This window comes from Tarenaya hassleriana, unplaced genomic scaffold (genome assembly GCF_000463585.1).
Source record: "Tarenaya hassleriana unplaced genomic scaffold, ASM46358v1 Cleome47, whole genome shotgun sequence".
NCBI classification, from domain to species: Eukaryota; Viridiplantae; Streptophyta; class Magnoliopsida; order Brassicales; family Cleomaceae; genus Tarenaya; species Tarenaya hassleriana.
This window is the reverse complement of record NW_010967396.1, coordinates 548189-565977: the sequence shown is the minus strand read 5'-3', so window position 1 is coordinate 565977 and position 17789 is coordinate 548189. Positions and strand designations below refer to the sequence as shown.

Genomic DNA, 17789 nt, shown 5'->3' with positions numbered 1-17789 from the left:
GAATGCCGAACGCCGGCGTAGCTGATGGTGTGCCGAACGCCGGAGAAGACGACGGAGTGCCGAACGCCGGCGTCGAAGACGGAGTGCCGAACATTGGTCGTAAAGAGAGAGAGAGAGAGAGAGAGAGAGAGAGAGAATTCAAGGGTTTAAGGAGAATACATTTGAAAAATGAAGAAGCTGAAAGTGTTCGACGAAATTCTAACCCTTAGGGCTTTTATTATAACAACACAGCACCCTTTTTATATTTCCTTTCATAGAACATGTTCCAGTTGAAGCCTTGAGACAATGAAGTCCAGACTTAAAACACAAAGAAGATTTATGTTACAAAGACCGACAACTCACAGATCTCTCGAGTTTGGTCGATTCTTCAAACAAACTGTAAATAATAAAAAAAAAAAAGCTCCCTTTCAAGAACGTGAAACCGAAACAGAGGTCTCACATTTTCGGATCTGACAAGAAATAAAAACGAGTAAAAAAACCCGGAGATGAGTTTCTCAGACAGTGATTGTCACACTGCAGACACATGAACCAAATGGTTTGATCTGAGAAGTTTTCCACTCGGCGGCGGGATCGGCATTCGGGTCATACAGCAAGGTGTTGTGACTGTTTTCTTCCCGAGATGGAAACAGCAGAAGCTTGCCGCCCAGCTTCCCGAACTGAAACCCGGCCCTCGAGCTTCCCGAAAGCGGAATATCCACCTCGTCCCATGACTCGTCCTCGGGATTAAACACTACCATCTTCCTCTGGTTCTTCCACTGAATACAGAAAAGCTTCTCTCCCATTTCAGCATGAGCAGTAACCATCTGTAGCGGATGATTCATATGGCAAAAGCAAAGCAACAGAATCAATGATTTTGTATAATTTTGGCCAACTGAACACAAAAACCCAAAAATTATCTTGATTTCCTTGTGAATATCCAAAACAAATATCAAGATCACGATGTCTGACTTACAGTTAAACCGTTCTTGCTTTCTCGCCAGGATCCGAGTTCAGGGTTGTAGATATCGACAAGCTTCGAGTTACCGATTGTGAAGTTTGATCTTCCACCCATGACGTAGAACTTCCCATTAAACCCAAATGCGAAACAGCCCCACCTGGGACGTCGTAGGGAATCTATGACAGTCCATTTGCCGGTTTGTGGATCATAAACCTCGGCACTCGATAGACTGTTCCCCTCTATGCCGTGACCTCCCGCAACATAAACGAGGCCGTTCACCTCAGCACAGGCAAAGCCATAGCGGGCTACGTTTAGTTCCGGGAGTTTGCTCCAGCTTAAACAATATCACAAAGAACAACACATTGCATAACTCAGTACTAAAATTTTAGCGATAACTCGCAGTAAAATCGCTCTAGCCAATAAATCTTTGTATAGAGTTCCGAAAGAAGATATAAAGGATGCCGGAATGGAGGGTATATGGGCGACATACTTGTTCAGACAGGAATCGTACTGATAAACATCGGCCGATGCAACACGAGCACCGTCTGTCACTGAGACACCAGCTAGGACAAGAAGCCTTCCGTTAAGGACAACGACCCCAAAACCAGATTTTGCGGGACCAGGCATCGGAGGAAGAAATGAGCGCTTATGTCCCGACGAGTCCATAACCTCCCAGTTGCTTTCTTTCCCCTCGCAGTCCATTGTCAAGACATAGAGCCATTCCTCAAGTACTCCAGCTAATTTCCGCACAGTAATGAACTCTTTGCTTTGCATAAAGAACCTCCACTTCTTAGAGACACTTCCCATGGACGGGAAGTCGGCTCGTGGAACAAGCGTGAGACAGAGTTTCGCTACGTCATCAGGCAGTCCAGGAATCAAAGGGTTGTCTCGAAAATCATCAGACAACCAGGAAGCGAAACCCAGACTGGTCCTTTTCTTCCCACTTACAAGACAATGCATCTTCAAAGAATTTCTCGTATGGCCAAAGAATCTTCAGGTAATTTATTGTATCTCCAAAGAATGACTAACTAATGTTTCGGAAGATGAGAAGAAACTATTAAAGGAACTCGTGAAACCCGTCGCCTATGGGGATTTTCAAAGACCAAGGAATAAAAGACGTCGAAGAACAGATTACTGTCGCAGTCGCTACTAGTGAATTCTGATGCTCGGTCCAGTCCAATTCATATTCCATACCAAAAGCTTTGCTCCTAAAGTAGTTGCGTTCTTCAATCCCTCTGAAATTAGAACCAGTTCCTCTCGCACACATCTCCGACTCTACAAACGCAAGGACGGATTTTTCGAACAAAGAATCTATTGCAGTTAGAGGGAGAGTGTTGAATATTACAGAACATAACAGGCTTGCACATGTAAAGAAACTCATGAAGAAAAAGAAACATACCACCAGCGAAGGCCATGCCAAGCTTCAAGGTTTAGCCTCCAGTCACATCCATGTTTCGAACTAATGAGCTTCTGAAAATTTTCAGACAGAAGCAGCCATCATAAGTCAAACCCTTTCAACAGAATCAAGAACCACGATCGAGAAAAGACGATTCTAGATACGAAATGTCAACAGAAACCAGACAATTTCACAACAGATTCCAGACAATTTCGCATGCTATCCAACATTTGTTCATAACACTTTGAAACCAGACCACAGAACTGAAGTAGTTCCCAGAATCTCCAGACCTCAAGATCCGAACAGAAGTCTAAGAAAGCATGAGAATTTATTTACCCAAATCAAATAATCATGGAATTCAAATCATCAGGACAAAAAAAATAGGTAAAAAAAACCCAGAAAGAAGTGAGATAACCCCAGAAAATTAAAAGCAGATTACAAATAGAATGTAAGAAATGGACAATGGAAGTAACTTGCGAAGGCACAGACCTTAACGGTATGATCCATTTCACTTTGGAAGAGAACCAGAAAGATAATTTCGGGAAACACGATCCAAATGTCTGCCGATTTAAACGATTTCGTGCGAAAATGGGGGTAACAATTTAAAGACATAACAGATAAAATTATCCAGAAAGAGAGAAAATCCCTTACCAAAAAGATAGGATCTTCGTTTTCGAGCAGAGAAGATAATAATACTACAGAGAGACAGAGAGATCCGACGATGAACTTATCAAGGCGAGAAATTAGGGTTTATATAGGAAATTTCAAAAAAAAAAAAAAACAGAAGGGAAGGAGATAATAACGTGAACTCGTCACCACGTCACTCGTACTCGTAATGCTCCCGAGATAATTTTGAATAATTTTTGGTTAATTTTTTCCACATAATTCTATTTTTTTTTCTAAATCGTGGAAACATTTTTCATAAAAAAAAGTAATAACAACAATAATAATGGAAAAACAGCAAAAACTAAAAAGCATGGTTAGAAAATAGACCAAAGAGTGGTTACATTTAGGGTTGGGCGTTTCGGTTCGGTTCTTCGGAATCGGATCGAACCGAACCGAAAAATTCCGAACGGTACTATGTTTAGAGAACTGAATTTTTCCAAAACTGAACCGAACCTAACCGAACTTTAAAAATTCCGAAAAACCGAATATTTTTAAAGAAAATCTATCTTTTTTTAATAAAATCCGGAACCGAACCGAATCCAATATAAAAACCGATCGGTACTTATTTTTATAAAACCGAAAGAACCGAATCGATTAATTCTCGTCCCGAATCCGAACCGTTTTCCGAAATGTCCACTTACATTGTCTATCAGTGTATCAGGGAGCACGTGCAATCGCTTCTCTCATCGGAAATATGGGTCCCACATGCACGTGCAATCCAATCGCAATCTCTGGACCATTTTCGACGCCAAAAGTTTTTTTTTTTCTCTCTCTTAATTATCAACCAGATTTTTTTTGTTGACGCATTTTTAAAATAAAATTAACCGGAAACTAAACAGGATAAAGATCCGAAACATTCAACTTCTAATGATGTGAATAATCTAATGTTTTAATCGTCATTTAATAATGAAACTGTAATTTAAATAAGTAAAGATTGGGTCCAAGCGCATACCGGTTCGACTATGAACAAGTCTAAGACACGTCACTTGGAAAAAAGAAAAAAATAGCCCTATCCAAAAAAAAACCTTAACCTTATCCATTAATTTTTTGTTATATTTTATAATTTTCAAATATCTCCCTCATATATCCTTTTTTTTTGTTTTTATAAATAGTAAACGCTGAGAAAAAAATAATATGTCACCGTAAAAAAATTGGTTGATCTGATTTAAAAGGCTAAGTAAACCAGTGTTTAAAAATTAATTAGATAGTTAATTTTCTTCCCATAAATAAATAACATAATAACGAAAGGATCTTATTTAACTCCAAAGCGGCGACCCGAAAGCGATCGAATGGCATTCTAATAGTTCAATGCATTTCCGTGATGTGACATTAACGTACGGACATCTTTGACGGTCCTCATTTGTTTCGAATTCCCTATATTTTTAATTTATTATTAAAATCTAATAATATTATAAACCCCAATTCGTCCATTATAATAATAATCTGGGTGGACGGTTCCATTTAGTTCTTCGGAATCAAACCGTATTAAACCGAAAATCTCGATATTTTTTTTAATTTGTACCCCTCAAATTTTTTTAACGGAACCGATTTTTCGAAACCGAATCTAATAAAACTGAATCAAATTTTATAAAATTCCAAAAAATCGATTTTTTTAAGAAAATCTATTTTTTTTAACAAAAACTGAAACCGAATCGTATCGAATATTATACGGTACTAATTTGGTAAAAATTTTAGAATACCAAATAAATCATACCAAAACCAAACCATTAAAATTCTGAGTCGAATTTCGAAACACCCACCCATAATAATAATATATTTGTGTTGGATTGATGGGAAGAAGATATAATTGTTTTTTTTAAGCAGTAGACTTTCCGTACCATTTTTTTTATTTATAAACATTTTTATTTTATGTATATTGATTAATTAACTATAACAATTAGACTCTCGGTAGGTACATTTGCTTGTACAAATGTTTCTCTTGCATCATTGCATTATCTTCAACCAGCATTTCGTTGAAGTTTCCCCACAACACACACGCACACATATATATATTAGAAACGTATATTACATATGTATGAACGTATACATACATCCATGTATACATGTATGACAAAATGATAGGGTGGGGGAATGGTACAAAGACGAGAGCCATAAAGTTGGGTACTTTAGCCCATCACTAGTTGTCATGTATGTGTCATAAGATGAACCATATGGCCAATGGACCGTAAGATAATGAAATAAAGTATAATTTTTTTTTTAAATTTTTAATAAAGTTCAAACTGATAATGATGGATATTGACTACCCAACAAAATAATTAAATCACCAAATATTCACAAATCCCCAACTCTCAACGTTTTCATTATCCCAAAGGGTAATTTTACATACCAACCATTTGTTCATATTTGGGCCTTTCAATTGTTACCCATTGTCCATTGACCATCCCAAAGGCCCAATTTACGGAAATCCAAAATGCGTCAAATACATGCATCCAATTCTAGATTCGCTAGAAATTTACCAAAAGACGGTACATATATAATTAGTTTTTCAATATATTATTTAGATTATTTAGTTTTATACAAATCATAATAATTTTACGTTTCCCATGATTTTTTCCGTGCCGGATCCATCCCACTAACAAAAACAGTTCAAATCGACGATAGGACAGAGAACGAGTTCGGCAACTCGGTTCGGCGACTCGGTCCCGACAGGCCCAGTCTAAAACACGACCGAAACTGGTCGATAATGTTGCACAAAGTACTGATGAAGCAAGTGTGTCTTGAACACATCAAACTAAAGAAGAGCAGTCACAGAAAATCCAAAACCATCCATTTATGTCTTCAGACAAATGATCTATGGAATTCTTTTTTTTTGGAAAAAAAGAAAAAATCTCTTAAAAGAAACAAGAGATAGTTGGAGAACAAAACAGGAGATGGATAGCTCAAGACGATGTTGCCGATTTCTTCGACTTGGTTGCCAGCTGAGTCTCAGGCTGCAAAATACCAGAAACCTTTACCATGTCAGATTCCAAATTAAAAATAAAACACAATCCAGGAATCATATCCGTTGGTTCGAATTCGATCAAGTTCGTTTACCTCTTTCTTCACTGGCTCCTCTTTCTCCGATAAGACCAACTCGATGTGGCAAGGGGAAGACATGTAAGCTGCACAAATCCGAAACAATTTTCATTAACAAGAGACCGACAAATTGCCCGATGTGGAAAAACCAAGGTTAAGTTTGTTTCAGGCTACTCACGATTGATCCTTCCGTGAGCACGGTAGGTTCTACGCCTCTGTTTCCTTGCCTGATTCACCTGGATGTGCGAAATGTGAAGGGCATCCACATCCAAACCCTTAACCTGAAAATACAACAGATAGTATAGGTTTCCCGGGTGAGTACACAGAATAATGTAAGAACCGTAAACCCGAGACAATGTAAATACAATGGATGGTGTAGGTTTCTTACGTGAAAAACCCTAAACCCTATATCATACAAATATTAGATGAAACAGTTTTAGAATGAGATAACCCATTATTCTTGAGCAAATCAAGGATGAACTTGGCAGATTTGGCTGGCCAACGACCTTGACCATTGGAATGCCTGTTCTTAGCCTGGGCAGTACGGCCAACACCACGGCAGAAGCGCGTGAAAGGGATCGCCTGCTTGTGAGCGATAACATCTTCCAAATACCTCTTGGCCTTAATCAATGGGAGCTTCCTAATGGCATGTGCAGTTTCCCTTGTGTTCTGCCGTTACATAACAAAACAAAAATGAGAGTTCATTATGAAAAATGTAAACATACAAATCGCAGGCATGCACCGTGAAAATTAAAAAATAAACAATTCGAGAATGTGACATCATTTACTGAACCTCTAGTCACTAATTCTATAGAGGTTCACCCAATAACAATGCCAATGATTTCCCTGAAGTTTACGAGAACCATATTCACAAGTGAGAACAAAGCCCTGCTTTTTTTCATCAGGTTCAAATCAATAAGACCCAGACAACAATCAAGAGTTTAATCCAAACTAACGACCACCTAATGCAGACAACATATTTTGCAACCACAATCTACTCATTTTCAGATAAAGTATGAATATGACACAACACAAGTTGAAATGTACCATCATGTACTGAACCTTCAGCTACAAAATCAAGACATGAGGTTCACCCAATCACGATGACCCATTCGATTTCCCTGGCATTTACGAGAGACCTGTTCATAGTATGTGTAACAGAACCCTGCTTTTTATATATCAGGTTTTCCTAAATACTTCATTTTCCTAAGAATCTGATTGCTACGATGAATCAGAAAGCAGAGAAGATAAAGCATTTTGCAAACACAATCTACTCATTTTCAGACAAAGTATGGATATGACACAACACACAGGTTGAAATGTACCATCATGTACTGAACCTTCAGCTACAAAATCAAGACAGAGGTTCACCCAATCACGATGACCCATTCGATTTCCCTGACATTTACGAGAGACCTGTTCATAGTATGTGTAACAGAACCCTGCTTTTTATATATCAGGTTTTCCTAAATGCACATCCAAAAAACATTTCATGTTCCTAAGACTCTGACGGGGAAGCGATGAAGATGCATATCAGAATCAGATGACGAGAAATACCTTGAAGTGGACCCTGAGATCGGCTCCCCTCGCCTTGCAAGCTGTAAAAATGTACAAAAAATGAGGCAAAAAAATCAGATAAATCAGCAAACAAGCATAGCGTAAAAACCTAATCCAAAGACATTCAAACGCGTAAAAGAGAATGAAAAATCAGATCGAGAAACGCGAAGAGACATTACACTTGGTAGGATTGTCGGGTTCTTTAGAGTACTTCACCTGCGAAGAAAACAAAGAGAACACAACAACAACACAGATTAGGAAACAGATCAAACAAAACAGAACTGAACCAGTGACGAAGTGAACTTGAAACGGGCGTCGTATCGAAGAGAAGAAGAACAGTACCATGGCGGCCAACCTCTGCTCTCACTGCCGGGGGAATGAGAAGATGATGGAGAGGATTTATACAGAAGAAGAGGTTACGCGGAGAAACCCTAGTTCTTTTTTTTTTTTTTTTTTTTACTTGTGAGGGCAGCTTCAAAACGGGCTTGAATTTTAATGTCCAAATTATAATGGGCCATATCCATATAATTGGCCCATTATCATCTTGATGTCCAGATGAACTTAAATTCCGCAGTATGTAAGGAGAATATGACGTATCTACATATAATGATGGTAAGACTGATTTCATTGATATATGGAAAATTTTACATCAATATTCTCAATTGAGGGTGAATATTTTCGATATAAAAACTGAACGGTTGTGATTTCTCTAAACCCACAAAAACCAAAATCGAACCAAATCGAACCGATTAAAAAAATAAACGGAAAAACAGACAATTTCTTAAAAAAAATGAGTTTTTTACAACAAAAAAACGAATTTAAAACGTTATATAAAAATCGAATGGTTAAAATTTTCTATAATCGAAATAACCGAACATGAATACAACCGAACCGAATCCGAAATGGTCACCCTATTCTCAATCCATATCGTGAAAGTCTTCCAAATAATAAACTCTGAAGCCGTTAAAATTAACAAATTTAAAATAAAATCAAGATCTATTAAAAAAATTCTACAATAAATAATCTCTCCTAAATTTGAATTTTGTAATTCTACTTCATACGTTTATAGAACTGAAAAGAAAGATCTATAATCTTACACTTGCAATAACAGAATTTCGGACAAGCATGAATAGTTTGATGATGCTCAGAAGACATAGGTTGAGAGGAAGCTGGAATAAGAAACAACGTCGGCCCATTCAGGGAAAAGACCCTTCAATGTTTGTGTCCGTTCATCAAGAACCTGATCAAGAACTGCCACCTCCACTCTTAGTTCTTCCTCACCAATCGCCTGCAACTTTCAATACATTCATATTTAAGAAATGTAAACAATCTTTACATTGAATTTCAGAGCCTTTTTTTACATGAATACGCTTTTTTTAACGCGGATTTTTGGATATTCTATCTAGATCTCGATCTCGCGGGTTTTCTAGATGCACTATATCAGTCTCAAGCTCACGAGACTTGGGTACCCGCGTAACCGAGACCAAGGTACTCAAATCCTTGAAAATTTACGAAATTACATTGACTTGTATAGTTAGTTTTATATGAAAATAGGTCTAGTTGTTTTTGTAAATAAATACCTAAAAAAATTAGGATTATTTCAATTATTTTCCAAATATCTGGTACCGCGTGAGATAACCCGTCAAGAAATAATAGAGCTTGAACCCAAACCCGGCTTTTGGATTTCTTCCTGAATATCTGAATCAGAATACCCGAAAAGCCCACGGGTCTCGGGTAAAAATGACCACCCAATGTTACCAATATGGAAACATTACCTCTAGCCAGAACTCCCACTTCTCAGTGCTATTTCCACTGAGTCTCAATATATATGATGGCGGACCGCCTTCTGGGACTTCAGGAGCTGCAAAATCATCAGTTCAGTTATTGTAATGACTCCTTCCATTGTTTCGAGGAAAACCCATATGGCAGAAAGAGAAAGAGACTTTCTCCTCGACCTGGAGGTTTGCCGTCTGCGAACGACCATCCTGATAACGGCCCTGTGATGTTCATAACCGTGACCCAGATTTCCTCCAACGAGCTGGGACGGAAGACGAAATAAGGAAGTGATTGATACAGAAAACAAAACGGTCCCAGACAAGAAGAACTCACCCTAGGGAAAGTTCCAGATGAATCCTTCGAGATCCCTTTTCATATGTTGTTTGAGGTTTATAACTAGATAAACACGGGAAATGGCTGTATCGTCTTTGGACCGCGTCTGCTTTAGCGGGGAACCTTGCATTTCTCGTTACTACCGACGAGATGGGGAAAAGTGCCTGTGAGTGGCAAAGAACCGTTTACTCAGAAACATACATCTTGTTAACACAAGATTATATGGATAAAGGAGGAGGAAGAAGAAGACAACGACATACCAACCAAGCCTCTTCAGGAGAGGCATCTGCCTTGGCCAAAGAAAAACCGGCATCAACATCTAATTCTTTCGCCAGTTTCGGTGCATGCTTAAATACAAACTCCATAGAATTAGAATCAACAACTGCAACATCATAACTCGTGTCCACGATTTCATTTCCACCTGCATATTAAGGCGTGCGAATGCTACTTCACGTGGTGATGAAAGAATACTGACACAGAGAACAGTTGCAAAAATCATAAATGTGTCGGGTCATGTCATGGGCAAGCAAAATCTCCTTAACTACTACTACTACTACTACTACTACCTGTCGTGATGAATGTATGTTGGAGCACAACTCTCTTAGGTGCATCCTTGCTGTAAGGAAAGAACTGTGAGGATATTGCCAAGGTAACCACTGTTAAGTGCAGAAAGAATTTCAAGATAGATGATTTTGCGAGCCAACGATCGCAAATAGGAAGAATTGGGCCAAAGCACCAGCCGGTGACGACTCCTACAACTGCAGCTACAAGTACATCTGCAAGGTAAAATCCTGCCAGCAAAAAAATCTGGTAGTATAAGCATCCTATGCAAAGAAAGAGTGCAATCCCGAAATATAAATATATATTGTTTTCATCTAAGATGTGAATGGGAAAACAGGTGTATCAGGAAACGAAATTGACCGGGTTAAACTAGAGTGACTTTTAAACGGCAAGACAGTCAATTGAACCATAAAATACTCTGGAAACAACTACAAAATCAAAATACTAACCATAAGGTGGTGGAACAGCTCCCATCATTCCTGTCTTCTCAATCAAAAATTGTGCCAGTAGACCACCAAAATAGACAGAGTACAAAAGGCAGGGAACAAGAGGTATCACATAAAACATGGTAGACCTGGATGAGATTAACTTTATCATCCAACAATTCAATGAAACTTAAGCAGAAGTTGTTCAGAGATTCTAGCTGAAAACATGAAGAAGCAAATCGAGAATGGAGATTCTGATATCTATATTCGAAGGAGAATTGCAGGTTAAATCAATCCAATGTTCAGCACAAGTTGAAGAGCGTAGGCATAATTTTTCAAATGAAAGCTCGACAAAATGCCTGAAATTTTACCTGAGTGATTCACGACCATAGGACTTGTCAGATAAGCATAAACAAATCCATGCGAATAGCATACAAACGCAATTGAAAAAAGTCAAGAATCCCCCACTTAGCCCCGCCAGAATATATGCCTGAAAATATTCTCCAGTTGAATCATGACTGACCAAATAATGCAAGAATGACTAATTTTATCAAATATACCGATATACCAAAGTCAGAATCGCATAGAACCCAAATGCACCCCAAAACCTTGCTTCATCAGAATGACCCTACAAGATCAACACTTAGTGACATATTCACAGTAAAAAAGAGAAAAACAAATGAGATGGGAAAATGAGAAAAAAGGACTTACCACTTTCATTGTCTTCTTAGATGAAACAGTTTTAGAATGAGATAACCCATTGAAGAGAGTTTTTGGAACTAAAAGACCAAAAAGTGAGCATGGGATGAACATGAAGAATGCCAAATATGAATGAGCGAACCTGCACTTTCCACAGAATATTAGTTAGTCCCTTGCCGACCAGCAAAATATTAAATCAAAAGTTACAAAACCTTTACTTTGCATTAGATAGGTGGAAAAAATGTGAGTGGAAAGATATCTTGTTACCAGCTCATCGGATAAGTGAAGAATAGTCTGATGATTGAAAACAGAACAGGGAATATGATGCCGAGGAAAATTCCAGCAGCATGGTGCATAACTCCTGACAAGCAATAACAAATGTCGCCAAAGATTTCAGATTAACAAATGGAGAAGGCACAAAAACTTACAATTCCGACAAAGTAGATCACGAAAACAAGAGGATGAAGAAGTCTCTACCATTCAAGAAAGCCCAGAAGGTTGCCAGCCGAGGCTGCAGTCCAGGTTCCGGCACATACGAGAAAAAAGGAGCAAGAAGGAACAAAACAAATGGAATGCTGTGAAGTACCAAGGCCACTCTTCTTGGATAGTACACCTAGTTAATTTACAATCAAAATTAATGATATCAGCTCATCAAATAATTTTATTACATTGTCAAAGTTTACGAGAAATGTCCAAACAGCCCACCATGAACAGTGTTAGGTAATCAAAGAAAACAGCTCTTTCATCCGTGTATTTGTTGGTATCCACCGCAAGGGACCTTCTTTCGCCAGCATTTTTTAGCTTAGAAGAATTGGTAAAGGCTTTAAGCACACTGACCAAGTTCTCCCCACGTGCTTGCATGCTTCCCGGTCTGAATTAAAGATGTTCCATCAAACTAGAGAAGTACTTAACTTAAGAATAAACATATAGAACAAAACATCTTTCAACACTAATCTTATACCAAAATGCATACAATAGTCTGTCCACTGTATCAAAGGAAGTATGGTAATAGTAACCGCCGAGAAGAAAAATAATGTCTAGCCCAGGAATGTCACCATAATCTTTGGCAAACATTCTGTAATCAGTATCTCCGGGAATTACTGGGAAAACATCCTGGTGAAAGACCAACAGACGATTGTGAGTCAGCAACAGAGGTTCAGTGAAAATAACAAGCTCGGTTAGAGTTTTATGACCTATAAATTATCAGTGAACCTACTAGCATTTCAGAAAACAAGCCTTGAATTAAGAGAGAGAGAGAGAGAGAGAGAGAGAGAGAGAATGTCTCTGTAGGTCAGATAGAGAGAGACCTGTGCAGCACTATGTGCCATTGGATAGACTGCAGCTTGAGAGTAGATAAGGGACGGCCATGAGCCAGGTCCTGATTGGCAGACCAGATCTGCAGATGACATATAAAGGGCAATTAGCACAAGAGAAAAGAGCAGCCCAGTGTACAAAGCATCCCTACTGAACGGGGGTCCGGCAAAGGGTCCAATTAGCACAAGAAATTGTTTTCAAAAATAGACATTTACCACTTCGAATCAAACAAGTACCACCATCAATAAGCCCAACATATATTCATTTCAACTGCCTTAAATGAGCAAGGACATAAAGTAAGAATATGCATTCCGTTTCTAGAGTCAATGACGTTGCCATTGAAATGTATCGTCAGCAAAAGTTGATGAAAATTCTTGGCACAGTCTTTATTTATGCGGCTATGCCTCATCAATCAAAGAAAGAAATGTGCAGATCTAACATCACCCATAAAAGGATCATCGTCAGGTAGAGGGCGTTTAGAATTAACTGAGCCTAGTCATCATAATGAGACCTATATTAACAGATGGAAGGTATTCCAAACATGAGGAAGAATAAAGCATTGTCTTACCGGGACCCCCAGTTCCTGATGCTTCCACGTCTATAAATGCTCCAATCGAGTCCCTCAGCTTGTGCTTCATCATGAAGCCATGTGAAGCCTATACAAGAAACATAAAGCCACATCACAATGTAAAAGTCAGAACTCAGTTTCATCAGACATGACTAAAACTAACAGCTCATGCCTCCTATGCTCTAATATAACAAAAGCATTTCATGCCAACTGCCAAATAAAACATTCCATGCAAAAGGGTACCAAGCTTCATAACTACAAAGGCAGCACTATCCATCAATATTAAGTGCTTGAAACCAAAAGTATAAATATTACCAGCATAAAAAGTTCTTCAGCGCCATTAAAGAGGAAAAGAATAGGTCGAGGTGGGACCCATCCAGAGTCTATTATAAGCCTTGCTAATTCAAGCAGTGATGCTGCAAATGCAGAATTCAGATAATATCATTTATAGGTTCAAAGAAGAAAAGCCATATCCAAGATTTACCGAACTCACCTACGCATGAACCACAATCACCAGCTCCAGGGGAGCCAAGAGGACTATCATAATGTGCATTCATCAATACTGATGTGTCGGTGTCACGAGACTGCAATGAGGATATTCTGCAATGGCATATATAAGCGAAAGAAAGTTAAAATCTTTAGATGCAGTGGAATCATTAAATGTGTTCTTAACAAAAACCTCTACAATGATTCTCCAATATAGGATTGAAAACTTCAGAAGCAGGATGGATGATAAACGAGAAATCTTGAACACACAACTTTGATTCTCTGAAACTTAGAAATGGTAATGACTAACTTTGAAGTTTAAAAGATATAAATTTCAAGGTCCACCAACATTTACCTCATTAATACATTTGTATGGTTTCGGTAACCCAATGATATACTATGGCCCAAAAACATCATGCTGAAGGATCCATCCACCTGAGTCTCTTCCACTTCAACCCTACACAAATGCTTCTTCTTATCATTCTCAAAACCATTCTGATAATGATTGAAAACGAACATGGACCATCAGAACAATGAGCAACTGGTAAAACCCAATTCATCTAAGAGGAAAAAGAAGCTGTGAAAATTGAAAAAGTTCGGTATTTGATTAATATTTTACACTGTACGAATCTGTTCGAAGTGTTGGATTTAGTCGTCGAAGACCCACTAACCTAACCTTGTCCACATGATGTAACACAATTTCATGATTCTACTTTGTATTTGTAATCAAGAGACAGAAAAAGCAGAAAAGAGTCGCAATTTCCATAAAGAGCAAAAAGGCGTACCTTAGATTAGGCCCAGCTCTCTCCTTCATCATCTCCAGCTGCGATCTAATGTATGTCGCAGCTTCTCTGAGGCCCGATCTCCCTTCCTACATAACAATCCCGTAAAACGATTCAATCACAGACGCGATCGATTTCGTCTTAGGAGCGAGAAAGAGAGAGAGATGGATTTTCACTCACCTGACGACCGCCGATTTCCTCGGCCAAGACGCGGACGTGATCGAAGGCTCTGGCCTCGGAGAAGCGATCGAGAGGGGCGTCGGCGGGAAGCGGAGAGATGAACTTCATGTGGACGACGCAGTAAACGAGAGCCGCCATTAGAGCGTACATGAACGCCAGCGAGAACAGGAACTTGAAACCTGTGGCGTCTCCAGGTCTCAGCCTCAACAACAACGCCATTAACGCCCAGAATCAATCTCTCTCTCTCTCCCTCGGTGATTGATTCGCACATAAACTGAGCAAGTCTGGCCGTACGTATATATATAGGCACACAGAAATGGGATCGTGGCGGAATGAGACGGGGCGTAGTTGTTGGGCGGAGAGCGTTGAGCGTCTTTCGGAGTGGCACCGCCAGAGCGGAGATACCAAAATTATTGGGTCCCAAAGTGTTTTTTTTCTTTTTCTTTTTATCTTTTTGTTTTTTTTGTCTTGTCCCAATTATTTTCTTAGGCTAATTTTTATTATGAGTTTTTTACTTTAATTTTTAGTTTTTGATTTTTGATTTCTGTAAATCCAAAAAATAGAGTTTTTTAATTTTTAGTTTAATATCCCAATTATTTTCTTAATTATAATGTTCCCACATCAATATTTTGATATTGAAAAATAAGCACAAACAGTGAAACATAAATAATACTGGTGTTATTTATAGTAATCAGCAAAGATGGACTAATTACCTTTTTAATAAAATAATAAATCAAAATTGGATATTATGTATTTTATGTTATTTGAGACATAAGAATATTTGAAATAAAAAGGGATAATCGTATAAAAATAACCGAACTTTTACAAAAATTCCAAATAAATATCTGAATTATAAAATTGTCATATAAATACCTGAACTTTTCAAATATTCCACATAAATACCAGACTTTTAAATTTTTTTCCAAATCAAACACGTATATGTTAATGTCGTTAAACACAACTATTGACTCAGTAAAAAAACTGATGATTCAACAAAAAAAATTGTTGACTCAGCAAAAAACCTACTGACTCAGGAAAAAAAATATTATTAAATATTCAAATATTTATCTACATATATTTAAATTAATATATACATATAAATTCATATATATATTAAAAATAAAATTATTTATAATTAATAAAACACATATACACATAACTATAATATATATATATACACATAATTATTTACATATCATTTTTTTTGAGTAACCGCATAAAAATACCCGAATATTTTTACAAAAATTCTAAATAAATACCCGAACTATAAAATTGTCATATAAATACCTGAACTTTTTACAACTTTTATATAAATACCCAGACTTTTAAATTTTTTTCAAATCAAACACGCGTTCGTTAACGTCGTTAAATGCAAATGCTGACTCAACAAAAAACTGCTGACTTAGCAAAAAAATATTATTAAATATCTAAATATTCATCTAGATGTATTTAAATTTATATTAAATTCTTATTTAAAATGTGTAACATTGCAAATTCGGGAAACGTCTGATATTTTTTGAAGAAGACACGAAGTTCATCATAGTCCATCGCATTTCCTCGATTCTTTCACTCACAAACACACCTCTGATGTGTTTTTTTTTTTTTTTGACAAAAAAAATCGGGAAACGTCGAATATTACATTTTTATAGTTATTAAAAAAACAGCTATTTATTGGTACCGGTTACAACAGTTGATAGATGATGATGAATTCGTCGCACATGCATGCATGTGTCGTGAGGGTGAATGCATAGACATGGGCCATGGCCATTGGTGTCGAATCACGTATCTATTCTATTAAACCGGATATAGCTTGAATACCCTTATAGTGTCTACTATTCAAAAAAGTAATTTTTTTTAAAAAAAAGATAGAACAAGTAAAAGACATATGTATCCTTATATTTTAAATGGAAAGACCATGGTAACCCATGTTTCATCCATATGTAAATTGAATATATTCCTATTAAAATAAATTCCAACATATTAAAGATAGTAACTTCTTTTAAAAAAAACTATAAAATAAATAGATTTAGTGGGTAAATAAATACTAATAGGAGTGGAGGTTAGAATAAAAGGTAACGTTCCCAAAATAACTACAATTATATCGATTGAACAGTTTAAATCTAGAGTAAATAATATTTATTTTTGAAAAACGAAAATAGTCAAGACTTTAACATCGATTAGTAGCAGCCGCTGGCGAATCATTTGGCCAAATTCAATTATTTCGTCATTGAACATGCGACCTTTAATCACATTAATGTCTAATAATTTAATAATAAAATAAGCAGCATAACGTTAGCCGCTCACCTCCAACATCAGACCGTCTTTGCTTCATTATAAAATCCTCTTTGTTCATGCCCTCTTATTTTACTAAAAAATATTATTCATATATGAAAGAAACTCTTGCACAAACAATTTTTCCATTTTTTTAAACTATAGCTTCATTTGGATTTGATACTCTTCCTCCTATCAAATGTTTTCTGATCTGCGAGTTGGTCGACTAATGCAATGAGTAATTGGTCCATTATTAAGGTTTTGGAAAGCTCTAAATGTCAAAAAATGTGGTTAGCTCATAAGTTTCGATTTTCTACTCATCGACGAAAAGGTATACCGAACATCATGTACCATTTTTGACATTTTATTTGTTTATTGTGATCACAAAAGTCATTGTTTAATTTACTAAAAATATTCTTATCTCAGTGTTTTTTTTCATCTATAGTCTACCGTTATTCAAGGATCAATAAGCCGGCAACATTTGAGTGACTACAAAGATATATTACGTGAATGAGCTATTTATGTTCTGACCGATTTTGACGTTGTTAGGTCTAACGAACTATTCAAACTAACTGATTTCACGTTAGCTATTCGCTTTTATGTGACTATCTTTCTTTTTTTGTATTTTCTAAAATTATGTATTGACCGATAGTAATCTTTTGGTTTTTTTTTTAACTCTTAGATGTTATTGGCCGAGTTCGAAGTATCAAAGATACTAACAACAAATATTCGTTGTCCAAACAAAGAATTGTGTTAGATCTACAAATGGCAAGGTATATATATATTTACATGGTTGTATCTT

General features: G+C 37.1%; 4 protein-coding genes across 6 annotated transcripts in view; all 4 read right to left on the bottom strand.

Moving 5' to 3' along the window:
• LOC104825515 (nuclear pore complex protein NUP54) overlaps positions 1-182 on the bottom strand; it is a 2794-nt gene extending 2612 nt beyond the window's left edge. Inside the window, exon 1 of the mRNA XM_010557859.2 lies at positions 8-182. Within this exon, the coding sequence (XP_010556161.1) occupies positions 8-94 (87 nt within the window). The 5' untranslated portion in view covers positions 95-182. The remainder of the gene's footprint in view (positions 1-7) is intronic.
• Positions 183-269: 87 nt separating this feature from the next.
• On the bottom strand, positions 270-3093 carry LOC104825514 (F-box/kelch-repeat protein At1g67480-like). 2 transcript variants are annotated; one of them, XM_010557857.2, is made up of 5 exons: positions 2985-3093; positions 2337-2407; positions 1428-2248; positions 953-1271; positions 270-803 (listed from the first exon to the last, which is right to left on the bottom strand). In XM_010557857.2, the coding sequence occupies exons 3-5, from the start codon at positions 1895-1897 to the stop codon at positions 495-497; spliced, it is 1098 nt and encodes a 365-aa protein (XP_010556159.1). In that variant the 5' UTR covers positions 1898-2248; positions 2337-2407; positions 2985-3093; the 3' UTR covers positions 270-494. The 2 variants fall into 2 exon arrangements, with proteins under 2 accessions (XP_010556159.1, XP_010556158.1); XM_010557856.2 differs by having other exon boundaries at positions 1428-2212.
• Positions 3094-5677: 2584 nt separating this feature from the next.
• LOC104825513 (60S ribosomal protein L17-2-like) lies at positions 5678-8008 on the bottom strand. Its single transcript, XM_010557854.1, has 7 exons — positions 7935-8008; positions 7772-7808; positions 7593-7633; positions 6468-6704; positions 6214-6316; positions 6054-6121; positions 5678-5950 (listed from the first exon to the last, which is right to left on the bottom strand). Exons 1-7 carry the CDS (start codon positions 7935-7937, stop codon positions 5900-5902), a joined length of 540 nt encoding a protein of 179 aa, XP_010556156.1. The 5' UTR covers positions 7938-8008; the 3' UTR covers positions 5678-5899.
• Positions 8009-8589: 581 nt separating this feature from the next.
• On the bottom strand, positions 8590-15195 carry LOC104825512 (endoplasmic reticulum metallopeptidase 1). 2 transcript variants are annotated; one of them, XM_010557852.2, is made up of 21 exons: positions 14717-15195; positions 14540-14625; positions 14110-14211; positions 13762-13868; positions 13584-13684; positions 13269-13356; positions 12694-12782; positions 12360-12499; positions 12092-12257; positions 11864-11999; positions 11654-11747; positions 11399-11528; positions 11256-11315; positions 11059-11177; positions 10712-10836; positions 10268-10492; positions 9962-10122; positions 9702-9865; positions 9548-9630; positions 9368-9453; positions 8590-8886 (listed from the first exon to the last, which is right to left on the bottom strand). In XM_010557852.2, exons 1-21 carry the CDS (start codon positions 14933-14935, stop codon positions 8737-8739), a joined length of 2631 nt encoding a protein of 876 aa, XP_010556154.1. In that variant the 5' UTR covers positions 14936-15195; the 3' UTR covers positions 8590-8736. The 2 variants fall into 2 exon arrangements, with proteins under 2 accessions (XP_010556154.1, XP_010556155.1); XM_010557853.2 differs by having other exon boundaries at positions 8590-8880; positions 14717-15194.
• Between the last annotated feature and the right edge of the window lie 2594 nt (positions 15196-17789).

Excerpts from the sequence above, each read along its gene's own strand:
- LOC104825514 (XM_010557857.2), bottom strand. The coding sequence starts at position 1,897 with ATGCATTGTCTTGTAAGTGGGAAGAAAAGGACCAGTCTGGGTTTCGCT. Across the intron at positions 1,272-1,427 it reads TACGATTCCTGTCTGAACAA|CTGGAGCAAACTCCCGGAAC; the intron begins GTATGTCGCCCA and ends ATATTGTTTAAG. Across the intron at positions 804-952 it reads AAAGCAAGAACGGTTTAACT|ATGGTTACTGCTCATGCTGA; the intron begins GTAAGTCAGACA and ends CATCCGCTACAG.
- LOC104825513 (XM_010557854.1), bottom strand. Across the intron at positions 6,705-7,592 it reads ATCTCAGGGTCCACTTCAAG|AACACAAGGGAAACTGCACA; the intron begins GTATTTCTCGTC and ends ATGTAACGGCAG. Across the intron at positions 5,951-6,053 it reads AGGAGCCAGTGAAGAAAGAG|CCTGAGACTCAGCTGGCAAC; the intron begins GTAAACGAACTT and ends GGTATTTTGCAG.
- LOC104825512 (XM_010557852.2), bottom strand. The coding sequence starts at position 14,935 with ATGGCGTTGTTGTTGAGGCTGAGACCTGGAGACGCCACAGGTTTCAAG. Across the intron at positions 12,500-12,693 it reads TGGCACATAGTGCTGCACAG|GATGTTTTCCCAGTAATTCC; the intron begins GTCTCTCTCTAT and ends GTCTTTCACCAG. Across the intron at positions 10,493-10,711 it reads AGCTGTTCCACCACCTTATG|GATTTTACCTTGCAGATGTA; the intron begins GTTAGTATTTTG and ends TTTTGCTGGCAG.